The following is a 13,137-nucleotide window of genomic DNA, read 5'->3' as shown; positions in this document are numbered from 1 at the left end:
ATATTGAAACAGGCCAGCTGAAAATTGCTGCCTTTAAACCAGAATATTGATAAATTGACCTCAAAGTCTTAACAGCAGAGCAGCATATGGCTTCTGACAGTTGCAGTAGCTTTCAATATTGCCACTTCTGCTTTCATTTTATCTCAAGCTTATGGTAGAATCATTATTTGTCATTCTGCTGACCTGTAAAACACCGCATCTCCTTGTTGTGTATTAACTTATTGTAATCATGCAATCATGGTAAAAAACACACATCAGAAACCACTAGTAAGTCATATAAAACTATTCAAAACTACACAACTACTCAAACAACAGTCAGTATTCATTTTTTGATATCAATATACTTTAAATCAATTGTCATTTCCTTTCTATTTCAAAGCCCAAAGCATCACTTTGCTACCATAGTCCAGAAACCTCCAAATAAAACCACAGCGCATACAACTGCCTTTTATAATAAAACAAACAAACAAACAAAAGTAAAATCCTCTAATCCTAAATAAATGAAAATCCTTGCCTTGATAGGAAAGTATTCAGAAAGAGGCTTGTCAAAGCCACCTGGCACACTGCAGTACTCTGTGGGGTAGATAAGTGTAGCAGAACGAAGAAGATGGTGCAGTAGGTTACAAGACAGAATGTAACCCTGCTTACAGGTTAAGTGTAGTGTGCGCTGCAGTATCTTCCCAAACTGCTCCCTGTACAGTAGTAGCTTCTTGCCATCCACTCGAGTGATCTGGGGGCGCAGAGAGACATTGCAAACATCAGTCTGGTCCTGCAGGGCTGGACAGGGTCACACTCCTCAGCCCAGCTGGGCCAGGCTCCTTTCTCCAGCTCCCACTGAACTTGTACACAAACCAATGCTGCCACAGCTGCTGGTAAAGTTTCAGTGATACCGTCTGCTTGACCCCATCCTGAATTTTCTAGCAATACTTCTGTATTTTCTTAAATTAAAAATATTTCTATTTACTAAAAAGCTTTTTATGTTTCTCCCTGCATTTATCCCTGTTCTTTCACTCCCCCTCAATAGCTGCTTTAATGTCATCCCACATGCAACACTGTGCTTATTTGCTTCAAATAACAGCCACTCGTGTTGCATTCAAAGTTAGGTAAAAACCAGAAGCGCTCCAGTGCCATTCAGACAACATTTACATTGCTTTAATAGAAGTTTATATTTTTCTCCTTTCAGGGGCAGGATTAAGCAGGATGCAGTGACACACCAAGCATGGCAAGAACATTTTTGGGAATACCTCTGATAAAAGCTGAAGATTCCAGAGCAGCTCCTTATCTAGTTCTTCATCATGTAATACATCATCATCTAGAGGAACAAGGGATAAGCACTGCTGTCACCACACTGCAGCCAAGTTTTCCAAATAAGCTGCCTCAGAATCCAGATGCTTCCATCCCAAAAACCTGACTCCCAACCCTCCAACTCACACTGCACCCATGTCCAGCTGGAAGTCACTTTAGCTGATGTGCGGTCCAGAAATTGAGGAATGTCTGGAGACATTTCAAACTGCCACATTTTTAATGTGGTCTTGCAGCCGGACAGATTTTGGCCTTGAAATTACACAATTGTTACTTTGGGGTTTTTAGAGAGAATAATGGTTTTGTCCATTGCTGAAATGAACTTGGGGAAAACATCCAGAAGTTTTAGGTATCCTTTTCATGCTTCACAAAATCAACCCAAAAGCAAGCCATTAACACTGGAAATGTTAGAAACTTACTGCCTGTGAGGTGAGTTATGACATTGCAGCAATGTGGTACAAAAAGCTTCAAGGACTCCTCAGGGCGGCACTGCAAACAACATAACAAAAAGTCCATTTTAAAACAAAATATCTGAGGGAATTCAGCACACACACTGATAAATATCTAAGACTAGATTACATCCCAACTCCAATTCAACCTACAGACAGCCTGACTTCATGATTCCCAGTCAATAAAACCTAAATTTAACATAAATGCAAGATAAATACTGCATAAATTAATCTCCTGAAATACTGCTATATGCAACAAGCCAATTTTAGAAGACATAATAGTAAGAGCTACCTGTATTGACATGAAAAAACACAGCTATTACACAGGAAAAAGCAGCAGCATTAGCTATTTTCTTTTTTAAAGAGGGAGTGAAGTTACGAGGATTTTCTCTCACTTTTACTGCAGCTCGGCACATATCGGCAACCATTCGACCAGCAACTCTTGTCTCAAATATATTTGAAACAGCAAAGTTGAAAACCTTCTCCAAGGCAACCTGAGGACAAAAAGACGGAGATTGCTTTTTAAAAAAAAACAAATTAGGTATCTCTCAATGTTTGATGTTACAAAGAAGCACTATCTCTAAATAACCCTGTGTTCTCTTAAACCAAAAACCTAGAATTCATATGGAAAAAAAAAAATCAGAATAGAGAGCCAGAGAAAGTAGCTCTGTGGAAAGTCTGAAATGTTCTCTTTGGGAAGAGAAGAGGTGGATAACTCTTGATGACTAATATAAGTTTAGGGTAATTCTGAAAAACTACACAGAAAATGTTTTCCAGGAATAAGTCACAGGCTGATGACAGGAAAACTTATTTTACATGTCACAGTGAAGGAAAGCCAAGACATCCCTTAGTTAACAAATAGATAGGGAATTAAGTAGCAACTATTTAAGTAATCTTAAAGCAGATTATTTCCATGCAACACCTTGCAAGGCAAGCTCAACTATATACAATATAGATTCCACAAATACTTTAATAATGGACAAACAGGAAAAATACAAATTAAATACTTAATGACAACAAAGAAATAACTTAAGACTTGCATTTACCAAAAGATTCAAAAAAAAAAAATCATACCCAAGTGCCAAAGCCTGGTATCTCCAAGTATATATTTATTTAAGCAGAAATACAGTAACCCAAACTACAGGGAAAGAAGCTGTCCGTATAATAACCCACATTCTCTACCCTCTCCCTCTGCATTATTTTAATCCAGGTAATTTTTCTGATCCCATAAACCACACAGCTCCTTGAACAGCCTCTTTGGCCCAGCTGAGGAAGTGGCAGGGAGGGGGAAGAGAAAAGGAAAGCGGGAGCTTGGGTGGGTCAGCATTATCAAGACAGGAAAATCCACAACCTAAACTGATACAGGGATAAAATAAACTGTTGGAATGATTTCTTCTTGTGTTCATCATCAGTTTGCAGGAGAGCTCTGTAGGGATGTAGATAAAATCATGAACCAAACTAACAAGAATTTAAGCTGCCCCTCAGTCCTTTCCTTGGTTAAATGCAGAAGTTCACATTCACAAAGGAAGGAAGGATTTGAATGCACCAGTTGTTGTCAACCCAAAATTAAGGTTCCCAAAAGAGATGAAAAGCCCATGTTCTACATACCTTAAAGATATCCTTTGAACACTGGGTAAGGATTGTGCTGAAAGTAGAGGAGAGACCCAGTTCCACCAGACTCTCCAAATGAGTCATTTTCTCTGTTTCAGTCTCCTCTCTGGTTTGTTCTAATGTGCTGCTCTCTATAAGTCCAAAACATCTACACAAATAAACCCAGTAAGTGCAGGGTTAGTAAGTGAAACTGGAAAGTTTGATAAAGTTCTTCATGTAAAGCTTTCCCCTATCCTTAGCTCACTCACCTATCCATAAACTGCAGCACAAAATCCTCAAATTCAGCAGATGCAGAGCACAATTCTCTCTCCACCTACAGTTTTCCAACACAAAGGAAACACATGAGGTTGGCTTTTATTAAGGAAACAAAGTTTATTTCCTGTATTAACTACTTCCAATGTCCATGTGAGAACATCTTCCAGTGTATTTCCCACCATACAGACTCAAGTGCTCCATGAAACAGTTATTACAGGTTCCTGACATTGTCCTGTCCTAATTTCCTGGCCTGGATGTGTATCCAAATAACCTCTCCGGTGAAATCAGGTCTGCCTCCATTGATACAACCTTTGGCCTCACCACTGATCCTCCTTTGCAGCAGGAGGTCAGCAAGTGCCAGGGGTGCTGCCAGACCTGCTCTCCTGGCAGAGATTTACATTAAATATTCACTGAACAAACTCCTCTTCATTTTTGAGTGCTGCTGCTCTGGAGCAATGAAATTCATCTTTTAATTTGGGCAACCTGCAGCTGTCTGTGCTACAAAGTGTCCCAGCAGCAACCAGGTGTGGTGATAAGGGGGATAAGACTCATTTTCTAATGCTGTTACTATCTCCTGACTGGAAGAGATTAACAAATATCTGGAGTGAGAGCAATAGAATCTCAATCAGGGAAGGGAAACAGGACTTTAAAGAAGAGCAGGGGTTTCTTCAGGAAGAAAACAGCCCTGGAAAACAAAGGAAAAAACCCATCTAATGCACTATCTAAAATAACTACAGAGTCCAACATCCTCCTCAAGGCAGGGAAAGCTCCAGGTTAAATGACACCACACAGGGCCCTGAGCAATTTAGTTTTGACATAGAAACATTAAATTGCCTGAATTTAACATTCTCTGCAACAAGCTGTGACTAAGAACAATTGCTAAAGCCTATCTGTACACTGGTATCAGCTCCACTGATAGAAACAAACAGGATTCATATCTTTGCATACACTGCTAGAAATTAAATTGAAAACTAAGCTACAGCTTTGTTTTTATACCAACCCAGCACTCTTACCTCTGAAAGATCATCTCTTTCTTGCAATACAGATGAGCAATCTACTAAAGGCACCAGAGTAGAAAATGTTGCAATGAACTGGAATGTAATCTGTTGAGAGGTACAAACAGCTCTTTAATGAGTGTTATTGTATCTACAATCTACAGTTAATGTATAGGATCTAAAGAAAATGATACTAAAAAACCAAATAAATCCAGAACTCAATTCTTACACCCTAAAACTTCAACAGCTATTTCAGATTTCATATATAAAACTTAACAGGCAGCACTGTAAAAACAGTCTCAATTTTTAAAGTAATGTAGCCATTATTCTATGCTGACCTTCAAAGCTACAAAACCTCAATATCTACATTGTTTTAAGTCAATTAATATGAATTTCTGAAAACATGGACTTCTATAACTTAATATAATGAAAACCTAGTGATACAGGGCTTCCTTTTGATCTTAAAATACTACAAATATTTGCAAGGAGATGCGGAGCAGCTATTTAATTCTGTTTTTCAGAACAGCCCAAGAAGTCAGTACAATGCTTATCATTACTACTCTGTTAAATGAGCGAAAGAGGCTCATAATTGTGGATATTCTCAGTTCAGTCAGAGAGAAAAAAAGAAGGTTTTCTAACCAGGCCAGAGCCTGGGAAACAGTTGGGAAAGAATGTAAATAATTCTCTAATCTCTCTGTTATTCACATTGTTTATAGATATGTTCTGCCACTGTGTGTCATTCACTGCACACCAATGGTATGAGATGTTTTTACTCTAAGACCAATGAAATTAGTCCGCACAATATTCTCTATATATAGAGCACTGCATTTGAAATAAATCAGTTCATTCTCTTGCCTTTGAATTGGCGTAATTTTGTTCCCGTCCTACTCAACGGCGACACACAATATTAAATTTTTATAAATAAAATTGTGCAGAAAAAAAAGGCTGATAAATTCTGGACATGGGAGTTAACCTGCTTTCAGAGAAATAGAAAATATTTCTATATAAAATATTAGTTAGTTGGCTGGTTATCTTCTAAAAAAGGCAATATTTGTACACTCACCATGCACTTGCTGAAGTCATTTGGGTCTACCCCAGGCAAGGCTCTCATCAGCAGAGGTAGCATATGTGTGGGACCCTCAGGAAACCACTTCCCCCCAGATACCAGGCTCCGAGCCACTCCAATGACACAGCTCAGGGTGGCTGTGAGCTGATGAGGCTCTGTCAGGGTCTCAAGTGCAGGATATGTTCTGTAAAATGGGAGGCAGGCAGATGGGCAACAGTAATGTTTCTAAAGCCTTCTAAAAAAATAGAAGTGGACTGCACATGGCATTTTCTGCATGAAAGACAAAAAAAATTTCATGCTTCCAAAATGGTTTTCTTATCATTTTCCAAAAGATTTAATTTTGTTTTGTTACAATGCTCCCTCCATTGGATCAGTGCTATCCACCACTGGTTCAGGATTAAAGACCATCTGAGATGCTGCAGCACAGGAATTAAGAACTGCATCCAAAGCTACTACAATTTCCCTGTTTGGACTTGGTGGAAATGCCAGCTCTACGGTTCTTGTGACAAACATAAAAATGTGCCTTGGCTGCCTCTAAACAGGGAGGGGATCTCTTATTTCATGCTATACTAAAGTCCCGACCTCTTTATCAAAACCTGGAAGTTACTGTGATTTTTAAACCTAATGTTTTTTCAACACTTAACACTTTTTAACAACACTTCCTGCTGTTACCAACAGCCTCCAGACAGGAGTCACACTGCTCTGCCCTAAGTCACCCAGAGCACACCTCACCCAAATCACCTGGAACTGCAGACAAGACAAACATTCCAGGGATAGTTTGAATTACAGAGAAGATGTTGGGTCTGCTCTCAAAACAGAAAGGGCACCTCTACCCAGCACTGCTGTCCTGCTTGCAACTGCTGGGCTTGGGATGTTTTGCAGAAGAGTGGATTTATTGAGTTTTTACAAACAGCTGCGTCAGGGAGGTGTGGAACATGGGAAGGGCTCTTCAATCAAACTCAATCCTCTGCTGTTTTATTAAAGTACAAAAGGCTGCATAGGGAACACAGACGGGCTAGGAGGAAAGATTTCAGTGGAGCAGGAAGGAGCACCATTTTTCTTTGGGAATTTCAGGCCTCAAGGCATTAGAAATAGTACAAACCAAGTACTTCACCGGGGCACACCATCTGACAATTACAAAGTCATCAATGCCAGTGATTTTAGAACTGTAACATGCTCTGAACCAAACAGAAATATAAACTATATCTTTATTGCTACACAACCATCCCATGTATCTGGAACCTACCAGGTGGCTTATGAATAAAGGATGTAAAGCTGCTTTTTCAACTGATCCACCCACTATCTGATACAAAATGCTCCCAGAAATGCAAGCCACCTAAGGACTGCCTACCCTAAAGCACACGAGCTGTCAACAGCTCCCAAAACTATGCCACTTGCCAGGTGTTTAAAAAAATAAACCAAACAAAACAAATAAAATTAATTTAAAAATCGACTTCTCCCTTACTCCCATTCTGACTGAGGTGATTGCTCAGGAGGGTGTATCAGCAGCTTCTCTCACTGCAGGCATTCATTCACAGCAAGCAATTAATTTATTATTTAGTATGACTGCTTTTCCTATTTACTTCTTGGGAAGGGCACACAGATGTTGCAACGCTCCTCCAAAACTTACCTCTCAAGTACAGGTGGAATTACTAATTCAGGACGCATCAGTGCAAGGTTCTGCAGGGCTTGGGCAGCCTCCAGGCTTCCAGTTTTGCTGAACATTGCCAGGAGAACAGGCTGGATGATGCACTGCACGAAGTCTGTCACATCCTGGTCGGTGAGTTTGTGGCTCTCAGGGACAGGAGTTAACCAGGTCACCTTCTTGTAGCGCTCGCGGTGCAGCCTCCTTACCACACCACTGGGCAACCTCTGCAGCAGCTTCATCAGTTTGTTCTGTGAACAGGCCAGAAATGTTGGTCAGTGGCTTGGCAGCAGCACAACCTGAGCTGCTCAGGGCACAACAAAAAATGAGTCAGGCAAGATCTTGGAATTACATGACCACAATAAGGGAACACTCAGAAGGGCTCTAAATTACAATGTTCACAATTTGCCGCTAAACTTTGTTTCCCAAAATATCAGTAATTGTGCTGCCAGCACTGTGCCTTATGATTTAAAAAGTAATGAAAATCATATCATTAAACAGTCAAGAATCAATATGATTTACATAATTAGGACATCTTTTGGATCTTTGGGAGCATTCTCTGCACATTCACATGTAAGCAAATACCCTGTTCAAGAACAAGCCAACTCCCTTGGCACTGCTGTGACCAGCCTTGCTGTTTTAATCTCTATTTTCCACCAGCTATCACAGGGAGATTTGCACATTCTTTAACAGAAGATTCCTCTAGTTACACCATCAAAAAATTATGTTTCAAATTAGACTATGCATTAAAAATCCTTTTTGCTTTGTTTAATAGAATCACAGAATGGTTTGGGTTGGAAGGGACCTCAAAGCTCATCCAATTTCAACCCGCTGCCATGGGCAGGGACACTCTCCACTAGAACAAGTGGCCCTAAGGCCCATCCTAGATTTTTATAACTTGAAGGCAGTAAGTCAGTAAGAAAAAAGTGATATCACACAGGTAATACTGACAGTGTGTGTGAGCCTCATTTCAAGTGCTGACTTATTTTTCCTGGCTATATCCAAATTAGATGTCTTGCTTTGGACCTCCGCATTGACATGAGAATAGGAGCATCGTTCGAATGACAGTGCAATAATGGATCTTGATAATTCAAGGCTCCAAGCACCACACATCAACAGACAATCTGGAGCACACAGGGCCGACAGGTTGAAATCCCAGCCAAAGTTCTCGTCTTGACACCCAAACCACTTGACTCACCAGCCAGCGCCCGTTATTTGAGGGATGGTAAAAAGAAGCAATGCTATTGAACAAGCCAGACAAGTGCTTCTGCACCAGATTACTTGGTCCACCCTGAAACAAATAAACCACAGAATCTTATCACACAGACCAAGACAAAATGAACAGGTAACAGCAGCATGAGGCACAGGAGTGCTCTCCCCACAGTAAGACTTCAAAGCAGCAAATCACATCCCACCCTTGGCTCAGTACTACGAGCAAATTCTCTCCACCCCATCTGCCAATGTTCACACTAAAACAGGTGCCTGTTCTTTTCCCAAATGCCACAGGCAGCAGCTGTAACACAAACCTTTCCAGCCCCATTACACACTGACAGTGGAACAATGGACTTGACAATATAATTTGGGAAAAAAAGCCCAAAACCACACTTCTGCAGTGAGCTCAGCAGAACAAATATTCATCTTAAATACATATTTAAATGTTTGCATTAATTTTTGTTTTATTTTATGAAGTAGTTACTCACCATCATGGCTGTGATCCACATGACTGCATGTCCTATATCGTAAGCATTTGTTAAGAATCTTGGAACAACAACCTGATTGCTTCCCACTGGCAGATTTAAACTCCTTAAAATCCTAGTAAAAATCTGACAGGAAGAAAAACACATATTGGCAAAAATTAATTTTCTAATCCAAAGGTGTTTTAAAAAACCAAACCCACCAAGCAAGGTAAGTAAGGCATATCATGAAAAGAGCACTGTTACCTTTGGTACATATGGATCCCAGTCTATGTAGCCAATGTTGTCAGTGGCCAAGCGAGCAAAAAGATTGACTAGGTGCTGAAAATAACCAGAAAAAAGGGAATATTCATTAGAATATATGGAGAATAAAAGATGCAAAGCCCTCCAGGTACTTCACAAACACACGCTCAATACTACCCATGGCACTAAAAGCACTTGGGAAGGGATATTTCACTCCATCAGAAACAACAAAACGTGTTTCATTAGCCTAAAATAGCATTTATACAGAGACATGGCAGAAAATTCCACCAACTCATCCATCTAGCTTTTCCCAATATTTAGCTGTTTAGGACAATTAGTTCCTGTAGGATACATCCTGCTCATATTTAGCTGTTTAGGACAATTAGTTCCTGCAGGATACATCCTGCTCAGTGTAAGCTGCTGGCTGCCACATTTGTGTGTTTTGGTTTAAACCCATCAGTGGCTTGTAAAGGTCACAGGCATCAGCTGTCAGCTGGGAGAGCAGTCTGTGACTGCCCATGAAGAATTAGACACTCCATCACCAGAAGACAGCCTCAGGAGGTGAAAAGGAAACTGGAAGATGTCCTCATGAAAGACAGTTATCAGGACTGAACCAAAAAAATAGGAGATGAAGTATCACTCTTGTATCCTAATGATGAAAAGCACATCACCCACCAACTCTGCTTTTAAGAGCTTCTCCAAATCAGGAAAGACCCACCAGGCTCTCAATGCTTCTATCAGTATTTTGAAGCAATGACAAAGCCAAAGGGAAGGGCCTTAAATAATCCTGCCTAATTCCGAGACAGATAGCCCAGAGGAACAGGTCACCTCTCAGGATGAAGGACATGACAGCTTTGGAAAACTCCCAAATTCAATTCAGGACATCAGACACAGCCTGAAGACAAGGGTTACATTTTCTTTAATGATCTGCGTTTTTCATTAGGTATGAGGAAATACACATTGAAAAAAAAACCTTACTTTGCACACAAGGAATTAATTCCACAGCTCCCCTTCAAACAGCAAGTCTAACTCCTGGCAAAGCAAGCTGAGGAAAAGCTTGCAGGATACAGAGGCTTAAACTGGATTGCAGAGTCAGAACCCATGTGTCAAATTATCTGCATTCCAACCTGATGGAATGAACCTGACTTTAGGAAATGGACATGAGAGAAAAGCAAACGAGAAGTGAAAGCTTAGGGGAAAAAAAGTAAGCAAACCATCAGTATACAGTGGAAGAAAGAAAAAATGTCAGAGATAACTTGTGAAAGGGTGCTGATGATTATTTGTTACACAGTTTGACAGAAACAAACTAAATCATGATGTTCAAGTGCAGGCTGCCACAGTTCTGCCAGAAGGAATAGACAGAATTATGTTTTTTTGGGGGGGAAGAAAGCCATCAGAAAAGTGCAGAAGTGAACACAGAATCTCAAAATCAGCTTTGGCATCACCAGTGTTTGAATCTGGACAACTGCCAAGTGCTGGGTCCAAGGCTGCCTCCCTGGATTTGTGATGGAAGGCAGGAAGACCCACGGAATGTGCAACCACGGTGGTTTGGAAATCAGCTTTCTCCTCAGACATGGAGAAGTTCTCCTTGTGTATCCAGGCAGGAGATTAGTAAAAGGAGACAGATGGCCAATGAGCTTGTGTTCATACTGAGCAGAGAAAGAAACTGGGGATAGGCCAAGTTTCACTGCAGCAAAGCCAAGGCACAGCTCAGCTGACACCAACAGCACCTGAGCTGCCGCTGGGGCTGCCTCTAGATAAGAGTTTTTAATTTCCCAGCTTTGGATCTCCTCACATGAGGTACACAGCAGGGGCATACGGATACATGGCAGACTACTTGCCTTGAAAGATACAGCCCAAGGGAATTTTTGGCCAAGGGAAGTGCAGGTTCTTTCTTGTATCTCAAAGATGACAGCAGCTCATTGCAGTGAAGGCAAAATATCACCATCAAAATTAGGGACCACCCAAGATGTATTAGAAGACAGAACAGAAGCGTAATTTCTAGAAATCACAACTGCACTTCGCATAATTCTAAGTATTAGCAGGCAGTCTGGAAAATGCCAGCATTCCCAAGGCTAGAATGAAAAGCTGCCTGAACTGGCCATTAGACAATGTTCACCAAGCACAACTGCAGTCTCATTTATTTAGACAGTAATTGCTTGCCAACAATAATGAAATTATTGTCTCTGCTTTCTTGTACTTGTTAAAGCAGAAGGGAGAAAATCATTAAATCACTGTTCAGCTTCAATTCGTTGCAAGCACATTGTAGGAATATTTAAATGAGGATTTCTTCCAGTGTAGATGAAAAGCAAATACTTACCCCTTCCCACTGGGGAAGATTTTGAACCGACACCCAAAGGCCTATAAATTCATCAAACCAAAGCCTGAAAGAAAACGGAAGCAAAATAATTTTAACACTGAGAAAGCAGCTCCCTCATTGAATATTTATCCCTCATTTTGAGAGGTGGTTGCAGGAATTCACCTGTCCCTCAATTCATTCAGCAAGAACAGAGATCAACATGGACACACTTTTATCAATTTGCTGCTCACAGCATATTCCCAATGACTTCTAGTCCTTGCTTTTTTTTCTTTATTTCTCCTCTGACTCTTTTGGTTCCCCTTTCACACAACCATCTTTCCAGGAGTTTCCTTACCTACCTCAGCTCTACCATCCCAACAGATAAAAATAAATTACACTTAATCTCCCTCTGCCTTTGTCCCTTTTGATCAGTGGTCACAAGTGTCATTAGCTCCTTCTCTGAATTCACCTGAGGCCAAGGATGCAAACCCTCCACACCAGTCTCTCACTTAAATTCACCTTTACAAGCTCCACTTAATTCAATTTAGTTTGATTTGCTGTGTGCTTTATTCAGTAGGGAAAAGGGACTAAGATTCCTGCAGGTTCCTTTTACCAAAGAAGCAGGTTGACAGTATTCCTGTCTTGAACTCCTGCTAAAAATGCTGCCGAGAAGGACAAATATGGTGTCCTGGTATCCCACCACCAGTGACTTCAAATCATCCTGTAAAAGATGATTCCCTGCATTTGGAACAGAGCACTCTTCAGTGACACCTACTTGAAACCCTTGTGGTGAAGTTCAGGGGGAAGGGTGGTGGGCAGGAAGAGCTCGAAGTAGGTGATGGCCTTCTGCATGGTCACATCAAAGGGACACATCAAAGGCCTCCACTCATCCAGCATTTCTGCAGTGGCATCTTCTGGGAAATACCTGAAAACAAGGAAACCATTGAATATGCACAGACTTGGCTTTAAAGTTTGGCTCTTTTTAAGCATATTGAAAACCAGCTATTAATTTGTCATCAATGTTTGCTTTAGAGTAAAACTATGTGCCCAGGGGCCATAGGCAGGCAGCCCTCACCATCAAAAACCTTCACAAAATACAGGTAAATCAAGGACATTGTGGTGCATCATTTTAAGACCACCAATTAAAGATTCTTGTCTTGTTGAACGAGAGAAGAATCTGTACAATGCAAAACCATTTCACTGTGAAGGCTGGTCCAAATCAAACAACTATTACTCACTTTTGATGCAACATAAAAAAAAAATCACTTCAGGCACAAGGATCATTTATAGAAACATTACAGGAACACTGGTGATTTAATTTATTTTAAAACATACTAAGTATGCATGCAATGCAGTATTTAAAATGCGTATTAGATAGATTTTTCTTACGACAGAATTATTGCAACCAAGGCTGTTAAAAAGGAAAAATAAACCCCAGAGAAGTCTCTACCCTCCATCATATATTTTTAAACCGCAACCAAGCAATGACAGGTAGAGTAGGGTCTTTTAAACACTTTTCCCCTCCTTCCTAAACTCATATTAAAGATACAAAAAAAAAAAAAAAAAAAAAAAAAAAAA

General features: G+C 40.4%; 1 protein-coding gene across 2 annotated transcripts in view; it reads right to left on the bottom strand.

Moving 5' to 3' along the window:
* PSME4 (proteasome activator subunit 4) overlaps positions 1-13,137 on the bottom strand; it is a 44,410-nt gene that overhangs the window by 20,040 nt on the left and 11,233 nt on the right. The window contains exons 5-18 of one of the 2 annotated variants that reach the window (XM_053937451.1): positions 12,335-12,484; positions 11,581-11,644; positions 9,264-9,338; positions 9,024-9,146; positions 8,522-8,614; positions 7,309-7,574; positions 5,676-5,862; positions 4,631-4,720; positions 3,611-3,675; positions 3,360-3,510; positions 2,147-2,245; positions 1,722-1,791; positions 1,245-1,312; positions 515-730 (exon numbers count right to left, since the gene is read on the bottom strand). In XM_053937451.1, coding sequence (XP_053793426.1) covers positions 515-730; positions 1,245-1,312; positions 1,722-1,791; positions 2,147-2,245; positions 3,360-3,510; positions 3,611-3,675; positions 4,631-4,720; positions 5,676-5,862; positions 7,309-7,574; positions 8,522-8,614; positions 9,024-9,146; positions 9,264-9,338; positions 11,581-11,644; positions 12,335-12,484 — 1,717 coding nt within the window. Of the gene's footprint in view, positions 1-514; positions 731-1,244; positions 1,313-1,721; positions 1,792-2,146; positions 2,246-3,359; positions 3,511-3,610; positions 3,676-4,630; positions 4,721-5,675; positions 5,863-7,308; positions 7,575-8,521; positions 8,615-9,023; positions 9,147-9,263; positions 9,339-11,101; positions 11,170-11,580; positions 11,645-12,334; positions 12,485-13,137 lie in introns of those variants that run through there. The other variant, XM_053937452.1, reaches the window with a different exon arrangement.

Source organism: Vidua chalybeata, chromosome 3, assembly GCF_026979565.1.
Source record: "Vidua chalybeata isolate OUT-0048 chromosome 3, bVidCha1 merged haplotype, whole genome shotgun sequence".
Classification (NCBI taxonomy): domain Eukaryota; kingdom Metazoa; phylum Chordata; class Aves; order Passeriformes; family Viduidae; genus Vidua; species Vidua chalybeata.
This window is presented reverse-complemented; position numbering and strand designations above follow the sequence as displayed.